This window comes from Dasypus novemcinctus, chromosome 9, assembly GCF_030445035.2.
Source record: "Dasypus novemcinctus isolate mDasNov1 chromosome 9, mDasNov1.1.hap2, whole genome shotgun sequence".
Classification (NCBI taxonomy): Eukaryota; Metazoa; Chordata; class Mammalia; order Cingulata; family Dasypodidae; genus Dasypus; species Dasypus novemcinctus.
Window position 1 is genome coordinate 27,509,948 of NC_080681.1, and position 20,304 is coordinate 27,530,251.

General features: G+C 35.9%; 1 protein-coding gene and 1 pseudogene across 3 annotated transcripts in view; one reads left to right on the forward strand and one right to left on the reverse strand.

The window, feature by feature from the left end:
• DPYD (dihydropyrimidine dehydrogenase) overlaps positions 1 to 20,304 on the forward strand; it is a 982,193-nt gene that overhangs the window by 17,899 nt on the left and 943,990 nt on the right. The window contains exon 1 of one of the 3 annotated variants that reach the window (XM_058303140.2): positions 8,590 to 8,697. The exons of the other annotated variants lie outside the window; for them this stretch is intronic. Within the exon in view, the coding sequence (XP_058159123.1) occupies positions 8,677 to 8,697 (21 nt within the window). The 5' untranslated portion in view covers positions 8,590 to 8,676. Of the gene's footprint in view, positions 1 to 8,589; positions 8,698 to 20,304 lie in introns of those variants that run through there. 3 annotated transcript variants of the gene reach the window in all.
• LOC139439548 (DNA replication complex GINS protein PSF2 pseudogene) lies at positions 3,783 to 4,336 on the reverse strand (annotated as a pseudogene).

Sequence of the window (20,304 nt, forward strand, 5' to 3'; positions counted from 1 at the left end):
ACAATAGCCAATAAAACCAAAAACCCCTAGAGAGGGGGGTGCATGTCTCACCCTGTAGCAGGGCCTACACCCATGTCTCAGGTGTGTAACTCTTTCTTTTTCCCTCCCCTCCCTTCCCTTCCCTTTTTTTGAGGTACCAGTCCGGTGATTGAAACTGGGACCTTCTATGTGGGAAGCCAGTGCTCAACCACTGAGCTACATCAGTTCCCTCTTTTTTAATTTCTTGATAAACTCTTCACTCCCTTGCTTACCTATTGTGTGTCCTTAAATTCCTTTATGAGACTTAGCCAAAAACCTAGACACCAGCGCCAATAACAGTAGCATTGTAATACATTTTAAAATGGTGAATTGTGAGCCCTCCAATTTCATTCTTCTTATCCAAGAGGGCTTTGGCTATTTTGGATGCCTTACCCTTTCATAATAATTTGATGTTTGGTTCTTCTTTTTTTTTTTTAAGAAGGATTTTGGAATTTCCATTGAGATTGCATTGAATCTGTAAATTGCTTTGGCTATAATTGGCATCTTAAAAACATTCAGTCTTCTAATCCCCGGAGGTGGAATGTCTTTCCACTTATTTAGGTCTTCTGTGATTTATATTAGAAATGCTTTGTAATTTTCCACGTATAAGTCATTTACATCCTTGGCTAAATTTATTCCTAGATGTGTGATTCTTTTAGTTGGTATTGTAAATGAAATTTTTCTTGGTTTCCTCTTAAGATTGTTTATTACTAATGTATGGAAAGAGCTGTGATGTCTGCATATTGGTCTTGCACACTGCCACTTTGGTGATTTTATTTATTAACTCTAGTAGATTTGCTGTGGATTTTTAAGGATATTCTATATATAGGATCATCTCATCTGCAAAAGTGAAAATTTTACTTCTTCCTTTCCAATTTTTGTGTGGTATTTCTTTTTCTTGTCTAATTGTTCTAGCTAGAACTTCCAGTACATTGTTGAATAATAGTGGTAACAATGTCCTTGACTTGTTCCTCATCTTAGAGGTCTAGCTTTCAGTCTTTCACTATTGATTATGATGTTAGCTGTATTTTTTTTTAATATGCCCTTTATTATGTTGAGGATGTTTCTTTCTATTTCCAGTTTACTAAGTATTTTTTTTTCAAGAATCAGTTCTGGATTTTGCCCAGTGCCTTTTTTTGCATGAACTGAAATAATCATGTGGTTTCTTTTCCTTTGGTGTGTTAATGTGGTATATTACATTAATTGATTTTCTTAAGTTGAAGCTCCCTTGTATAACTGGGGAACATCCAACTTGATCATGGTGTATAATTCTTTTAATATGCTTCATGGTTTGTTTTGCTGGTATTTTATTTTGAATTTTTACATATACATTCATAAGGGTTACTGTTCTGTAATTTTCTTTTCTTGTGGTATCTTTATCTGACTTTGGTATTAGGTGATACTGGCCTCAGGAAATGAGTTGAGAAATATTCCCTCTTCTTCAATTTTTTGGCAGATCTTGAACGGGACTGGTGTTAATTCTTCCTGGATTGTTGGGTAAAATTCTCCTGTAAAGTTATCTGATCCTGGGCATTTCTTTGCTGGGAAGTTTTTTTTTTTTTTTTTTTTTTTTTTTTTTTTTACTGATTCAATCTCTTTAGTTGTTATTGGTCTTTGAAATCTTTTATGTTCATCTTGAGTTAGTGTAGCTAGTTTGTATGTTTCTAGGGATTTGTTCATTTCTTCTACATTATCTAATTTGTTAGTGTACAGTTGTCCATAGTATCCTCCTAAAATCTTCTTTATTCCTCTGGAGTCAGTAGTCATGCCCATCATTTCTTTTTGGATTTTATTATTTATCTCCTGTCTTTTTTATCTTTGAGGTTTGTTGATTTTATTGATCTTTTCAAAGAACCATCTTTTAGTGTTGTGATTCTGTCCATAGGTTTTTAAAAACTTTAATTCTATTTCATTTATCTCTTCTCTAATATTTGCTATTTCCTTCCCTCAGCTTGCTTTGGATGTAGTTTGTTCCTTTTTTCTAGATTCTGCAGTTGTTAGGTTAGGCCTCTGATTTGAGATCTTTCTTCTTTTTTAATGTAAGCATTTAAAAATTATAAATTTCCCTCTCAGCACTACCTCTGCTCCATTCCATAAGTTGTGGTATGTGATATTTTTATTTTCATTCACTTCAAGGTATTTCCTTGACCGCATTATCAGAATATAGTGACTTTTTTGCACCTATAACAGTTTTTGGCAAAGTCCTTTTTACTTGATATTCGTAAAGCCACTCCAGCTCTCTTTTGTTTACTATTTGCTTGTTATTATTTTTTTTCATCCTTTCACTTCACTTTCACTTTACTTTTGTTTTTGAATTTAAGGTGAGTCTCTTATAAAGAGTACGGGTCATGCTATTTAATTAATTATGCTAATATCTGCCTTTTTACTGGAGAGTTTAATCCACTTACATTTGAAGTAACAACTGAGTTTGCAGGGCTTTTTCTGCCGTTTAGCTATTTGGTCTTTGTAAGTCTTATAATTTTTTTGTCCCTCAATTATTTTGTTAATGCTTACTTTCCTAATTTTTTGTTTTTTTTAATTGTTCCATATTGAGTACCTTCTCAATTCCCTTTGTATATATTTTTAAGATATTATCTTTTTGGTTACAGTAGGGCTTAAATCTAACATCCTGAGTCCTTAACAATCATGTTTGATTTGATGCCAACTTAGATTCAATAGCATAAATAGACTGTACCTATTCTTCAACATCCATCCACCTTTTTCATAGTTGTTGCGAATTACATCTATATATATATTGTACATCCCAAAACATAGCTTTATCAATATTTTTTTTTCAGATTTGCATTGATTTTTTTTTTTAATTTTAAAAAAATTTCTCTCCCCTTCCCCCCATCCCTGGCCCCATCTGTTCTCTGTGTCCATTTGCTGCATGTTCTTTTTGTCCGCTTCTGTTGTTGTCAGCAGCACCGAGAATCTGTGTTTCTTTTTTTTTGTTGCATCATCTTGCTGCATCAACTCTCCACGTGTGTGGTGCCATTCCTGGGCAGGCTGCACTTTCTTTCGCCCTGGGCAGCTCTCCTTAAGGGGCATACTCCTTGCGCGTGGGGCTCCCCTACACGGGGGGCACCCCTGCCTGGCACGGCATTCCTTGCGTGCATCAGCACTGAGTGTGGGCCAGCTCACCACATGGGTCAAGGAGGCCCGGGGTTTGAACCACAGACCTCCCATGTGGTAGGCAGATGCTCTATCCGTTGGGCCAAGTCTGCTTCCTTGCATTCATTTTTATTGTCTATCAGGACTTAAAATGCTGACCAACATCACTAGCTGATCCATATGCCCGCATGTGGGAACAACCTCTGTAGGAAAGTCTAAATTTAGCCCAAGATGGAAAAAGAAAAGTCACATTGCCATTACCACTGTACCTTGTAACACCTAATAGTCCCTATATACCTGTTCATACATGACAGTTCTTGTGCAGGAAACCTGAAGCTCTGCAAGGGGGAATAACTTGTTTTGCCAAAGGTTTTATTCCCCCACAAAAAGAAAATTGGATTCTAGAAATAGATAGGGAATCAAAGAATTTCCAGGGAGATGAGTTTTGAGAACTAACCACAAACCTCATGCTTCTCCAACAGTTTTGTGAATCCATTCCTTGCATAACTGCTCATGTGTTTCAGGCATTCCAAAATATTTCTAGAACTCTAAAACTGTGGGTTCCTCTATCACTTCCTAAAGCACTCACAGATTACACAGAAGTCCTCCTACCACCAGATGGGTAACCTTTACAAATGCAAGGTCTTTCTCTAGATGTCCTGAGACTGGGTACTTCCAGAAGGCTGGAGATTTTTGAAGATCTTGTACATGTGACCAAGCACTTGAGTGAGGAATGCTCCACTGGTGTTAAACTCTGTTAGGGTCAAGTTGTTCAACTTGGCATGTGCCTCCCATTGCTTTACCAAGCTGTCAGTAGAGAACCAAAGTTTAACTATGTGAATGTCCCACATACCTTTGACCAGAGTCTCAGTCTCATTTGCTTTTGAAATGTTGTCTTAAACATGATTTAGTAGGAGTTTGGTCAGTTATCTGTAGTAAGGACTGGACATTGGGATAAAAGTTTCTTGCTTTCTTTCACGGTCCCAGTTATCCTCCAACTTCTCTAAATCTGTCCTTTCAGGAGGTATCAACTGACACCTCTGCATTGTTTCAGGTTAGTTGCCCATCAAAGAGGCACTTTGACTGGTAAGCCAGGGTTAAAAGGTCCCAAATTCCCCCAAAAGGTAGATCTGGTCAGACTTAAGTTAGGGATGATAGTGACCACCTTCTTTACAGCCAGAAACTCCACCTTGGCCTCTTGCATTGCTGCCAGCATGGGACTCACCTCCTCTGTGGAGCGTTCAGCATCCTACGGGTGGACACCATGGCTCCTGTTTTATGGTTATCATCACTTTTTATACATATGAATTTTAGAGCCTATAAGAAGTAAAAAGTGGACTTACCAAAAAATATGATACAAAAATGCTGGCATTTATAATTGCTTATATTTTCCTTTACTGAAGGTCTTTATTTATGCTGCTTCAATGCACTGTCTAGTGTTTTTTCTTTCATTCTGAAGAATCTCCTTTAGCATTGCTTGTGGGGCAGGTCTAGTGGTAATGAACTCTCTTAGCTTCTTTTTTTAAAATCTGGAAGTCTTAATATCTCTCTCCTTTATGAAAGATAGTCTTGCTTCATACAAAATTCTTGTTGTTTTCTTCAGCAATTTATTTGTCCCACTGCCTCTTTGCCTCCATGGTTTCTGATGAGAAATTAGCACTTGTATTGAGATTTCCTGGCATACAATTTTTTCATTTCCCTTGCAGCTTTCTGAATTCTCTTGGGCCCTAGCATTTGACCATTTAACTACTACATGTCTAGCATAGCTCTTTCAAGTTCATTCAGTTAGCTATCCCTTTGACTTCTTGAATGTGTAGATTCATGTCTTTCACTAAATTTGGGAAGTTTTCTACCATTATTTCTTTGAATATTTCTTCTGCCCTTTTCTGTCTTTCTTCTCCTTTGGGATTCCCGTAATGCATCTGTTGGTAAGCTTGATCGTATCTCACAGATCTCAGGGCTCTGTTCACTTTTTCAGTCTTTTTAATTTCCGCTCCTCAGCCCGAATCATTTCAGTTGTCTTGTCTTTGAGTTCACCGATTCTTTTTTCTGCAGGCTCTCATCCGCTGTTGAAACTCTCCTGGGAATTTTTCATTTCCATTATTGTGGTCTTCAACTCCAGTATTTCTATTTGGTCCCTTTTTAAAATTTCTATCTCTTTTTTGAGATTCTCATGTTGTTCATGTATCATGGGCCTGATATCCTTTCTTCTTTTTCTGTCTTTTCCTTTATCTCTTAGAGCATACTGAAGTTCATTTTTAAACACGTTTTCCAGTTTGTTCACAGTTGGGTCTTCTTCATTAATAGTATCAGAAATTTTTTGTCTTGTTCCTTTGATGGACTGTCATTTCCTCTTTCTTTGTTTTTTAATCTTTTGTTGCACACTCCATAGTTTAATATTTTAATTTGTTAACTCTGGGATTTTGCCCCTTAACTATTTGCTGTTTGAGTTTGTATCTGGTTAGTCATCTGACAGCCTTCCTTGAGTGTTAGGAGATAAAACAAACAGGCTAAGGCAAAAAATACCTTTCACAGTCTTTGCAAATTGCCTCTGTGTTGGCTGGTGATTTCCTTCAGAGTTTATAGCTCTCCTATTAAGAAGATCAGATGAAGGTGAAGGTGGAGTGTAGGGTCCTTTTAGTCTTTTCTGAGACTGTCTCTTGTCCTGTGCTTGTGGCCCTAGGAATTCTACTGCTTTTTAAAGCAGTATTTTCTTGAATTATCACTTGCCTCAGTTCCTGAAATCCTTTAATTGTTTCCTGGAGTTTTGAGAAAGGTGACTCTGCTCGTTTTTGCTAGGTGTTCGAAGGTTCTGTGGTGGAAGAATACCCTGGAGCATCTAATGCCTCCATCTTGATTGACAGGGAGTCCCAATTCTCAGTTTTCTTTTTTTTTTTTTAAGATTTTATTTTATTTATTCCCCCTCCCCCTTATGGCTTGCTTGCTGTCTGCTCTGTGTCCATTCACTGTGCATTCTTCTGTGTCTGCTTGTCTCCCTTTGTTGCGTCATCTTGCTGTGCCAGCTCTCTGCAGGTGTGGGCCATCAGCTCTCCGCAGGTGTAGGCTGTCAGTTCTCTGTGGGAGTGGGCCAGCTTACCTTTACAAGGAGCCCTGGGACACGAACCCAGGGCCTCCCATATGGTAGAAGGGAGCCCAATTGATTGAGCCACAGCCGCTTCCCTTGGCTTTCTTTTAAACAAATTTTAACAGATTTTAAAAGTAAGAGTAAAGAAGTAAAAGAAATAAGAAATACAAATAAGAATAAATAGAAATATCATGGGCTGTAAGAACATTAGATGCTAATGATTTTCTTAAAAGACAGAATTAATGCTACTTGGAAACATACAATTTGCCAAAACTAACCGCAGGTAATTTCAGAAATAGCAATAGATCAGTATACTTGATACATTGTAGTATTTATTTAATAAACAATAACTCATCATTATTTATTCTAATTATAATAAAAGGGGCAGAATTGGTTTGTAGTTCAGAGTGCAATCTCTGAAAGCAGAGTGATGATAATCCTATACTAGCTCTCTCACTTACTAGTATTTCACCCTGGGAAATTACTTACTTTTCTTCATTGTAAAGGGGGGATGGTATTAGGATTGTTGTGTGGTTGAAGGCCATACAAAATACTCAACATATTTAGTAGTTCCAACTCATAGCAAGTGTATAATTAATACTAGCTATTAAAATATTAACAATTGCACCCACTTATTGTTTTGACTCTTTGACCTTTGACAATCTATTTTAATATTCCCAAAACACAGGAATTTACTGTAACTTTTCTTTTGTTAATTGAAAACTATTTATTGGTTTATTATTATGTGCTGGGCACTGGTCTAGATTTTGGGAATTTACCTGCATACAAGACTGAAATGGTCTCTGCTCTCAAAAAGTCAAAGAATTGTTGAAAGACAGAAAATAGTGTGCATGAGCTGAAAGAGTATAGGAGCTGGAAATTAGGGTGCATGTTTGAAATAAAGCATTTGGAGGTGGCTCAATGACAAAGACAAGAGTATAACCAAGGGAGATGATGGCTAAAGTAGTGTGAGAGAAAAAAAATCATTGGCAGGGAAATGATTGAATAAGAGCCAGGTGCTGAGTGAGGCAAGTGGCTGTTGAAGTTCACTGAGATTGTTTTATGGAATAGAGGGAGTGGAAGGCAGTGGATTAGATATTGAAATTTTCATTGAATTTGGGCAGAGGGTGGTGTGGTGACACAGGGTTGGTAGATGACAGGAGCAGGAGATATAGGGAGCAGAACTGTCAGATTATGTGAGCTGGGGTATTTGTGGAAAAAAGGAAGAGGGAAGGGAGGGAGGGAGGGAGGAAGGAAGAAAGGAAGGAAGGAACTATTGAAATAGGAATGGTGAGACTGGTGATTTTTCTAAGATACTAATTATAAGAGAAAAATTCTTCATTAATTTCAAGTTCATAGTTTAAAGAAGTAATTATAGTTAAATATCATAATATATTTAAAGAGCCCTAAATGTGCTATTAAAGTCCTAGTTCTTCCATTTTTTACCTTTGTGAACTTAAGCTATTTTCACTATTGATAACATAGAGATCATGGCCCTTGTCCTGTATAATGCATAAGACTATTGTTTTGTGAAACATGAAATTGTTTAAAGACATGTGCAATCCTCGTATGAGGAGGAAAGGTTATTATCAAATGTGGCAGAGAATCAAGTAGATAGCTTTGTAAAATCCACACTAAAAATTAAATGTATTTTCCATTGCTTAAGTTACCAACAAAATATATTATACCTTCATTCAATTTTATAAATAGTTGTTAAGTACTCTGGTATCTTAGGCGCAACATTAAATACTCTGTGGGGACTGCCTACAAAATAAATGTATCTCTCCTAAATGAGCTTATGATACAGTATGGAAGATAAGGTACATTCACAAATAACTATAAATCAAGGCAGAAAGTGGTAAGTGCTTGGGGGTGATAGCTTAGAATTATGATGTTAGAATTAAAATATGCATGTTATAAATTCACATTCATGCAGCTTAATGATTTCATTTTTGAACAATTTTATTATATTTAATGAATGACAATAAGTTTACATAAGGTTTGTTACAATCTCCTGCCACCTTCACTCCCATCTCCAATAATTTAGGAGCCAAAATATGAGATAGGTGATGACTTTCCACGGACAAGTCCAAGAAGGCTGTCCAGGCTGAAATGAATCAAATGTAAGACAAGTCTAAGTACAGGGCTGCCAGAGTTAGTGTTAAGAGGGTTGAATGTGGGTCTGTGTTCTCAGCATTTTATTCCATGCTTCCCTACTTAAGAAAGTGTTTCCAGCCTTAGGAAGATGTATCAATTTCAAAAATAGTGAAATTAAGGGCATGGAAAGGTCAATGGGTTTGATTGAAATCAGTAGGGAAGGGGAAGCTAAAACCTATGAATGTGAACTCTGTTTTATGTTGCTGTTTATTCAGACATTAAAATACATGACATGAAAATGAAGAATCAAAGAAGCAAAGAACTGGGAAGTCCTTCAAAAGTTACTTCATTTTTCCAACTGAATGCATTCACAGAAATTCTCAGTAAGATGTTTAATATTCAATTCTTCAAGGAGTCCTTCACATGTGTAAATGAGAGCGAGGTATGAATGGCTACTAATCCACAGGCCAGATGGTTGCAGTGGAGGGAGTTGATGAGGTATCATCAATCACTTCTCAACATGATGTCAGCTGACCAGTTTTGCCCTTTGCTGGACAATTATGACCTCTGACAGGAAAGAATCTTTAGTTTTTGGAGAAATTAGAAAAAAGAAATAGAATGGACTGCAAAGCTGGAACTGGTCCTTGGGTTTTATATATTCTTTTTATTTAACTTTAAAAAATATACATAACATTTTGACGTGTAGTACAGAACTTTGATTCATTGACACCCATGACTGAAGCATTTTTTTCCTTTTGCAATCTCCTCGGTAACAATAGATGCCACTGTCAAGGCACACAGTTCACATTTGAGGATAAAAAAAATATCATTACAAGTGTATGCTCTAAGGTATCTAATTTGTATTAGCCTAACTCGTGCCTCTTTTGCATCTTTAACACTGTAAAGCTTGAATTAATTATGCTATGATGACAAATACTTAAAGGTGCATATTGTATAATTATAATTTAGAGAGATTTTCAACTACAGGATTCAGAACAAAGCAATTTTTCTAGTTCACAGTTAATCTGAAAATAAAATAAATCAAGAATCTATGTAATAATTTAGTTTATTAATTCTAAAAACTGCATGCTTGCATAAAAGCCTATGACTTAAAAATAAATATAGCATTTGGGGTTCGATAATTTTTATTCTTTTAGTCAACTTTCCTGGGGAATTAAATTACAATGACTAGTAACACAAGTTCTTATGCCATTATTTAATACCAGTAGTGCCTTTTAATACCCCTGGGAACCACTTTGGATTGATAGGGAACTTTGAGTGTGACTCTTCTTTCCTGTAGCAGTTTGATATGGTTTATAAATTCCAAAAATAGATATTGGGTTATGTTTGTAAACTGGTCTGTACCTGGGTGTGATTAATTATGATTAGGGCTTGGATTGTCCACATCAGTAGGATGTTGAGGCGGGGACTCACAGATAAAACTGTAAGGCAGAGCAGAGGAATTAGTTGGAATTTTGATGTTGGAGTTTTGATATTGGAGCTTTAAGCTGGAGCCCAGGAAGTAAGCAAACAGAGGAGCAGAGCAGCTGAGCCCAGAGAGAGTTGAGCTCTATGGAGAGAGACAGAGCCTGTCCCCTGATAGTTTACAGCTGGCCTTGTGGAGAGAGGCAAAGCCTAGAGAGCCTATAGTCTACAGCTAACCTTGTGGGGAAAAATGAGGCACTGAACCAGGAGAAGAATTAGCCCCAGGAAGAGAGAAAGCTAGGAAACCTGAACTCTGGCAGACGTCTGCAGCCATCCTACCCCAACACATGGCAATAGACTTTGGTGAGGAAAGTGATTTACACTTTATGGCCTGGTAACTGTGAGCTTCTACCCCAAATAAATACCCTTTATAAAACCAACCGATTTCTGGTATTTTGCATCAGCACTCCTTTGGCTGACTAATACACTCCCCTTATTATTAGGTATTGCTATTCTGAAATATTATGTTCACCTTGCTCCTATGGAATGTGGAAGGATCTCTGAATTATCCCATTATTTTAATAATGGCGTTTTTAATGTAATCTAATTTTTATCAGTATAATTCATGCACAAAATAAAAATTAAAAAATAAAAATAAAAAAGAGCTTTTAAGGAAAAGCCACAGTGCCCTTTACTATTCCTCCCAGTGGTATGCTGATAAAACGTGAAACCTGATGGGGGCACCCGAACAGAGAAGCCCTGGTTTGTAGTGTTTGCTTACTATCTTGGGGTAAGTACACTCTCAGAAGTGGAGCTGGGAAAGAGATGTTAACAATCCTGCCTGGTTCCTGCCTGGGTTCCTCTAGTGTAGTTTAAACTAACTAAAAGTAACCAAACAGTGGATTTGAAATTGAAAAAAGATGAATTGTAAGTACCAGTAGAAGTTGCCCAAGGCATAATTTTAAAAAGATATTGTTGATACTAAATTATATTGCTATGTTACTATATAATTAACTTAAAACCACAGGATATTTTCTGAACCTTGTCTATGTTAGATGTTCTTTTGCCCATTTCAAGATTTTGTTTATGACAGAAACTCTACTTTGGATTTCATAGGTGTAATTGATCCCCAACTTGTGAGAAATTTATCCGTCCTTGTAACATACAGTTTGATGGGGATAAATTTCATTTTAATTAAAAGTCGTCTTTTTCCAGTAAAACTATGTTATATTCAGTGTAACAAATTAAAAGGCAAAGGATATCTGAGATATTGGGTTCTCTGTGACATTGTTAAACACAGATTAATTCTAGTTATTTATTTTTATTTCATTTCATAATAGATATTACAAGTGATGTATTGTCTAGTTTTTACTTCCTCAAGTGTGTAAACAGCATCAAATGTTGCTCACAATCAATCCTGTTATATAATTACATAGCAAACATGTTAATATCCATGACAGAAAGTCTTCCATGAAGTGACATTCTCTTTATGCCAGCATAGTAACCTTAGTTACAACCTAGTATCAATTAACCATGAACAAAACGTTTATACCTTTGAATACATTTAAGTTCCAGGAAGGTTTATAGACAGTGTGGACCTCCATGGTGATGAGAAGTGCCATTTTTAAACCCCTGGCAATTATTACAGTTATTTAGGGTGAAATGGAGAATAATAGCTGATTGTTTCATACTTGTATGCTTAATTTAAGAAAAGTCTTAAAAGGTAAATGGTTCTGTTTAGTATGCTCCTTTTACAAAATATTCTGTGAATAAAATGGTATAGAAATCTCACTAGAAGCTGAATGCTACTAATTTGATGAAATTATTACTTATTACATAGAACTGTAACTGCTAAAAATTTATTTTCAGTATGAACCTGTAAAATGACAGTTGAAGTATAAGAAGCTTTGTATTGAAAGTACAGGTGATAATTCACTCATCTTTGAGAAGAAGAAGATTTCAATAGCAATGAAAAACTTAATGATTAAAGAATTATTTTAAGTACAGGGATCATGTAAATCTTTTCTGTGGAAATAAAAGGAATCTAGTTTGATCCAATAAACCACAAATACTGAACTTCTGACCTATTATGCCTCTTACTGGTCTTTATTATTTGTAAATCTCCTGATTCTTGCCCTTATTTTGCTCTTATATAAGTCTTCCTGTTAGAAGTAGGGTCATGGGCATTATTAACTAGTGGATAATTCAAAATCTGGGGGCAGCTCTTTGTGGTAATACTTTCGTATGAATGTAGTAATACAATGCCTTCAGGAGACCTAAGGCCAATCTTGTCTCTGCCTTCAACTTGGTTGTCACTTCATGTCACTAGGTCTTAGTCGATCCATCTGTATTGGAGATCCCCTTGCTGTAACACTCTAAGAGGGCAGGAATGAATTGATCCCCAAACCTCCTTTATACCCTATCCAAGAACAAGGTAATGTAGATAGAGAGTGTAGGGGGGCAGACAGGCGTATAAGCAAAATTGGATACCATGGGTTTCATTGGAATACACAAATTTGAGGGTCTACTGATACATGGTAAATACTTTAAAATTGATAAGTGTTAAACATAGAAGTTCTATTATAATAGAAGTAGTATTACTTGGCACTTATTGGCTAAAAACTGTATTTTTAGTACCAGAGCATCTGTGATTTCTTCACAGTAAGGAAAAGTCCTAGCTTTTCAAATAAGGGGCCTGGACTTATTTCAAATTCAGCAATTGAAAGGCATTGGATACATGCCATATTTCACTGTCTATTTTATTTTTTAGACTTCATGTCATGTGTAACATGTTACCAATATTCAAGTGATGTGCCAAAAAGACGTTTTCCCCCTCAAGCCAGCTATACAACCCACCTTTCATTTTTTTGTGGTTACTGTTATCTCTGTTATAATCACAAATTGTTGACATGGGAGGTACATTTGTTCTTCTGCCTCTTTAAAACTTATATTCATTGTTATCAAATCCTGCTAGGTCTTCCTTAATGATGTCTTTGAGATTTGCCTCATTTTCTTTATTTTAATCAACAATGAATAACCAATGTATAGTAGGCAGGCAGTTAGAAGTTGAAACTAATAGACAAATAATCGACTTTCCTTTAAGTCTGACTTATTTCAGGCCTTGTTTACCTAGATATCTGCAGGTTGTTTTATCAATTCAAAACTGATTTCAGTATTTACAGTGAATATACGGCCATCCTTGATTTACATACATTAAAAGTAAATGTGAATTCTATTAGAAGTGCTACTCATTGAGGAAGGGTAGAGTAGTGATTAACAGCATAGGATCTAAAGCCAAAATTAGAATCTTTTCTCTGGGCCTTCCTGGACAAGTTACTCAACCTCGTCATGATTTTGTTTCCTCATCTATAAACTGTATTATAGAATCACCGTGACAATCAACTTGAAAAACACCTAAGAAACATGCCTGGCCCACTGTAAATCCTCATTCAACATTAGCTATTATAAACAGCCATCTGCTGCAGGAATATTAGACAATACTGTCTTAAGTGTTTTTATCTAAATAAGAGACATGATGAAATTTTGATACAAAGAAGTTGACAATTTTGATACAAAGAAGAAGGCAGTTTTGATACAAAGAAGAAGGCAGTTTTGATACAAAGGGGGTGGCGTGGGGGGTGGGGTATATGGGAACCTCTTATATTTTTAATGTAACATTTTTTGATACATTTGGTTTAAAATGTATATTAGTCTGAGAACAAACCCTGAAATTAAGTAAGAGAATATTGATAAACCAGAGTGTTTTGCATGGAGTACATTGGGATTACAAAAGTGTAATCTACCATAGCCTTGTAGGAGGGTTTAATACAGCCTAGTTGGGAGTGTGGATTGAGGCAAGGGAGTTGGGTTTAGAGGATAGTTGTGGAAATTTTCCAGAAAACAGCTCACAAAGGAACATCAGGTAAATTTTTATTCACATCACTGTGCTATGTTGTAAAAAATTTATGTCAGGTAAAATGGAGAAACCTATTAACAGTCAATCAATGGAGATTAAAATGAATAATTTTTTTTCTCTGCTGGCACAATAAAATTTCCATTGATCATTTTTTGAAATGAGTAATTTTTGGTTTAGGAGTTTTGACGTTTTGATTGATTTCAAGAAAAATACTAACTTATGCTGATGTTATTTCTCATTTGTCTTTTAAGTACATGAGCCAAATTTTTTTTTTTAAGTTTATATGCATGTTGGCTCTGACTGTTTTACCTTGTGATTGGACTATCAGTGCTTTGCACACCTACTTGGCCACCAGAATCAGATGGGCATTCTAAGAACCAGGTTATGATGCATATTATAGAAGCAAGTAATGAAAGTGCCTTAAGACAGTAATTTACTTCTTCCTTATGGCATAAATAAGAAGGCTAGAGAATGCAATCCATGATATGTAACACCTTTTGTTGGCAATTGGTTTCTCCCTTTTTACTCTGATATTCTCAAGCCCACCTTATTGTTCAAGTTGGAAGCTAGAGTTCTAACAGGAAGAAGAGAGACAAATGGGTGCACCCCTCTTTTCATGAGGATTCTCAAAAGACCCAAATTCCCACCTACATCTTACTACCTGGCACCCTGTTTAATGGTTTCTCCTGGAAGCAAATAAAGTCTTTTGCTGACAACTATACCTCCAAAACATAGGGGGAAGGTTTGAATGGGTGTTGAGGTACAAAAGTAGCAAGCTCTACCATTGGCATTTGTTAAATTGAATGTTTCCCAAGACTCATCTACAGAGAATTAGGTCTGTGGCCTGATCTCAGATATTATATTCTTATGCCGTCTTAAAACAGCTTGTGATACATTAACCTTTTCTAATTTAAATGCCCATGATTCCTAATCAAATATAAATCCATAATATCCTCACATATATAAAAAAGTGGGTGGCTAAATCACTGTATTGCCATTTTGAAAATGTTCCTTTGTTGTTGTTTTTGTTTGTTTTATCAAGGTGCTCTTCAAAGTCAAGCCACGTGGGAGGGAGGGGCCATTAAAATATGGTTCTCTTGTCATTATTTCCACTTCCTCCTGAAGTTGAGTGATAAAGGACAGATTTAAATTTTGTGTCAGGGATCCCCAAGGCCACCAACCCACTTGGTGACTCACTAGAAGGAGTCCCGAGGCTCATAAATTACTATACTCACAATTATGAGTTACTACAGTGAAATGAGAAATTAATATTAATGAAAGACAAAATTGTATCAGGCAAAGTCTTGAGGAATAGAGGTGTGAGCTTCCAGGTGTCCTCTCCCAATGGAGTTGTAAGGGAGACACGTAATCTCCCCGGGCAGTGATGTGCATGTGAAGACATGAGCATATGTTGCCAGTCAGGGATGTTCACCTGAGGCTTGGTGTCCAGGATTTTTGTTGAAGGTCAGGTGCACAGGCATACCTGTGTGACTGACTAAAGGTACTCAAGATCCAGACTCCCAGAGGAAAAGCAGGTGTTCGCTATTAAGTGTATTGTTTGCATAAACTTTCTAGGCATGCAAAAGCACTTTTGTGAGACAGTATTCCCAGCTCAGTTCCCAAGGCTGAGGGCTGCTTCTGAAAACAATCCTTTCTTGGGAATGTGCAGGGTTTGAGCAACTCTGGTTTGCTGACTTAACCTTTTCCAGCACACATTTCAACTTAAAATGATAAAAAAAAAAAAAGACAAAATATATGAGACTGATCATCAGGCAATGAAAGACGGTGGTCCCCTAAAGACGGAAAACAAATAAGGAGAGCTCTTAAGGTTGCAACAGTAGACACTGGCCATGGTAGTTGCTGAGGGCAGGGAGAGGGAAGAAGAGATGTGATGCGGGGGCATTTTTGGGACTTGGAATTGTCCTAAATTATATTGTAGGGACAGATGCTGGACATTATATTTTCTACCAAAACCCACTGAATGGACTGGGGGAGAGTGTAAACTACAATGTAAACGATAATTCATGCGATGCAGCAGTGCTCCAAAATGTATTCACCAAATGCAATGAATGTGCCACAATGATGAAAGAGGTTGTTGATGTGGGAGGAGTGGGGGAGGTGTAGGGTATATGGGAACCTCTTATGTTTTTTAATGTAATATTTTTTGTGATCTATGTATTTTTTAAAAGACAATTAAAATTATATATATGTATAGATAGAAAGACAGATATAGATATATTGCCACATTCTTCTGTCTTGAGAGAGTTTACAGACTAGCAGCTCTGGAAGGGGAAACACATACAGAGTTTGGTGGACTCCCTCACTTGTGGACATAGAGCTGAGAGTCTGGGTAGAACAAGGTAGCTAGAGTTTGCAGAACAGAGTAAAGAAGAGGAGAGAGTTGACCAGAGGGGAAACTCAGAGATATGCACAGGATCCCTCTTGAGTATTTTGCTAAGTACTGATTGGCGTATGCATTTGAGAACTACGCAATGCTGGGTAAAGAATCATCTGAGAGAAGTAGAAGGAACAGTACTTGGCATTCACAGTGAACAGTGCCAGCTCCCACCAGCAAGGCTGAGAAATGTCATGATTCACAGGACATTGAGTCCTCAGCAATGTCTTACCTCAGTAGTGGTGAATAATTAGCCCTAGGCCAAACACTGCTCTAGTCTTACTTCACAGATCCTAAAATCAAGACCTGAAAAGATCAAAGTGTTTCTAAATAAGTCAACTGTATCCCAGAACAAAACATGAGAATCTAACATCCAAAAGGTTAAATTAACAATGTCTGGCATCCAGTTAAAGATTACCAGATATGAAAAAAGTTAGGAAAATGCAATCCTTAATAAAGATACAATTCAATGAATTGAAACCAACACGAGAAATAATGCAGATGCTAGAATTAGCAAAGTAGGACATTAAGACAGTTATTAGAACTATATTCTATGTTTGAAGAGTTAAGAAGTAACACGGAAGATAGAAGATCCAAATCAGTTTTTAGAGATGAAAGCTACAAAGTTTAATATGAAAAATATACTGGATAGAATTAATTGCAGAGTAGACATTGCAGAAGAAAGATAGGTGAACTTGAACAAATAGCAATAGTAACTAACCAATATAAAACAGAGAGAAAAACAATGAAGACAATAATGGAACTATGTAACTACTTCAATTGACCAAATATGCATGTCAATGGAATTCCCCAAGGAGAAGAGAGGTGGAGGGGATAGAGAAAGCAAAAAAACCCCATTTAAATAAATAAATTTTTATACCCATGAAGCTCAATGTAACCCAAGCAATGAAGAAAATTATCTCAAAGTACATCATAACTGTGATGGTTAGATTAATCTGTCATCTTCGCTAGGTTATGGTGTCCACTTGTTTGGTCAAGCGAGCACTGGCTTGATTGCTACTGTGAGGGCTTTTCATGGATTTAAATCCACAGTCAGTTGGTTACATCCATGTCTGATTACATGTACAATCAAGATATGAGATTGCCTCCATCAAGGATGGAAGTCTCATCCAATCACTGAAGGCCTTAAAGGGAGAACTGATGATTTCAGTAGTGGAATTTCTATCTCTACCTCAGTCAGTCATCTTCTCTTGGGAAATTCATCGAAACCTTCAGCAGAGTTCCCTTGTGGCCAGTCCTATGGAATTTGGATTTGCCAATGCCCACACTCACATAAGCGAATTCCTATAATAAATCTCATAAGATTTTCATATCTCCTGTTGGTTCTCTTTCCCTGGAGAACCTTGATTAACCAAATTGCTCAAAACCAGTGACAAAGAAAAAATCTTTAGAGCAGCTGGGGAAAACAAGCTGTGTAGGTACAGAGGAAGAGAGATAAGTATAACAGATTTCTCTTTGGAAATAATGCAGCAGAACATGTTTAAAGTACTAGGGAAAAATAAGAACTTGTGAACCTAGAATTTGATACCCAGTTAAATTAGCTTTTAAAACCCAAGGTGAAATAAAGACATTTTCAGACATAGAAAAGCTGAAAGAATTCATAACTGGCAGACCTGTACTAAAAGAAATCTTAAAGGCAACCAGGTCAAAAAAAAAAAAAAAAAAAAAAAAAGAGAGTTTTCCAGGCAGAAGGAAAATGACACCAGATAGAAATATGGATCTACACAAAAGAATAAAGAGCTGTAGAAATGCTAACTACATGGGTAAATATATAATATTTACTTATTTAATTCTCATTAAATGAACATTGACTGTTTATATTAAAATACAAATGTAGTATGGGGTTTAAAACACATGTAAAAATAAAAGGCAACATGGATAGGTCCTGAAAAAATATGCTGCTTGAAAAAAGCCAGCTAAAAAGATCTCATATTGTGTGATTTCATTTATATGAAATGAGAGAGAGGCAAATTTATAGAGACAAAAAGTAGATTAATAGTTGCCTAGACCTGGGGGTTTTGGGGAAATGAGAAGTGAGTGCTAATGGATGCAGTTCTTTTGTGGACAGGAAGAGTATTGATAAGATGTTCTAAAGTTGATTGTGATGATGGTTGCGTTATTCTGTGAATACACTGAATACACTGAAAATCACTGACCTGTACACTTTGGGTGAATTGTATAGTAAGTGGATTATACCTCAGGCCCTCGGCTGATCTAATAGCATTTTCATGATTTCTTATCAATTCATGTGAATCTCATGTGTGTTAAAGGAACTAAGCCTTTGTCATATTTCTTTGCTGAATTTGCTTGATTTAGTTCAATGAGTATTTGGAAGAACAGTATTCCTGAATTAAGATGGGAATTGAAATAATCTCTAAATGCCATTTCAGCTTTAAATATCCTAGATATCAAAGAAGATGCAATTAATTTTATTCATCTTTGGAAAGAATCAGATTAGGTCAAGTCATATTTAATTAAAACTGATGATTAGTAAAAGAGGTATAATTTTTTATGTCTTGTTTTAGGTTTAAATATAAATTGAGATATTTATGTCCTTAAATTTGAGTTATTTGGTTCATGTTTGTTAAAGAACTGTGGTATCTTGGTGTGACTTCATACTGCATGTTTTCCCCAAGCTAATACAGGTTTTTAAAATAAGCAAAGGGCATTAATTAAGAATCCTGGAGATAACATTAAGAGAGCAAAAGTGGCTTAAGTAGTAATTATATACATGAATTTCATATTATTTAAAAAATTATTTAATATATATTTGCAATAGAATTGTTCTTATATTTAAAATATAGATTTTATTTCTCATCCTTTTAAAAACCATTCTTGATATCAAGAGTATTTCTCTGTAACAGTAAATATCCTTTTATACATGATTTTTAAAAGATATATATTTCTTCACATTAGGTAGACCATAATTTAACTTCCCCTGCTGGGCATTAAAGTGTTTTTCAGCTTCAAATTTTTATGAATAACAAACCATTCTTTCTTTTAAGGGCAATTTCTTGAAGAATCCTCTTTACTTTAAATACTGCAGTAGTAATATTTTCATAAATATATGTTCTTCAAGTATAGGCTCTGGTGGCACGTGTACATTACTCTTCGAACATGTTTAGAACCTTTGTTTTTATTATTATTGTTTCACATCTGCTTCCTCCAGTGGTCTTCAGCCTATTGCATTGTAGGGTCCATCTTTTTCATATGTTGGAAGGTGTTTGCATTGTGCAATAAAATCCAAAATATTGACCTTAAAACATTTTAAGGGTTAATAACAATTAGTAATTCATTTGTTTTCCTGTCAGAACTCATTGCTGACATTATGTTACAGCATACTCCAAAGTTCATATCAAGGTGTTTGTTTCACTGCTGCTTCAGCAAAGGGGCTGTATGATTGAACTTGCACATAAAAGTGAGGAAAACACTGACCTCCCTTTCTGGAGTAGTTAATGATAACATAGCTTAAAATCTTCTGTAAATGCTGACATTTGCAATCTGAATCTGATTGATCACTAAGGAAGAAACAAAATTCTGTTTGTTCTGCCAGCATTTAATTTCTTTCACTTTCCAGTAGAAGTTTGTTGTTGCTTTTTGAGCTTGTTTTGTTAAGGAATTTATCTCATTAACAGTTTTTTACAGGTTTTCTCAAATGAAATATTATGCTTGGTTTTGAGGATAGTAAGATGTATAAAATCTATCCTTCCCTTTGAGAATTTTGCTGACCAGTATGAGGGCAGAGGGCTTATGTAGTAATAGCTCTAGGTACTGTGTCCTACATGTCAAATTAAAATAATGGCAGCAAATTATCTAGAAGTTCATGGGTGAAATCTAATATGGAGGGAGGAATAGTTCTTCCTATTTTCTGGAGGAAAAGGTTCTTAGACCTTAAAAGATAATTGTTAGACTAAAATAACAACACTAACACGAAATGGCTGCATCTAGACATGGGAAATGATATATGAGGCAAAGGTGTAAAGGTAGGATTGTATCTAGATTCAAAAACAACAAATAGGTTAGAGTGGAGGTAGTCTGAAGGAATGATGGGCACAGATTGAACTGCATGATGATGATTTTTATTGGCAATATATATGTAATGGAGAACCATTTAACATATGAGTGTGCACATTTATGTGTATGTAATAAAAGAGAAAGTGCAGACTTGAGATAGGTAGTTCATTTAGAAGAGGACTGTTATATTATGACCCAGGCATTCTGCAATACAAGTCT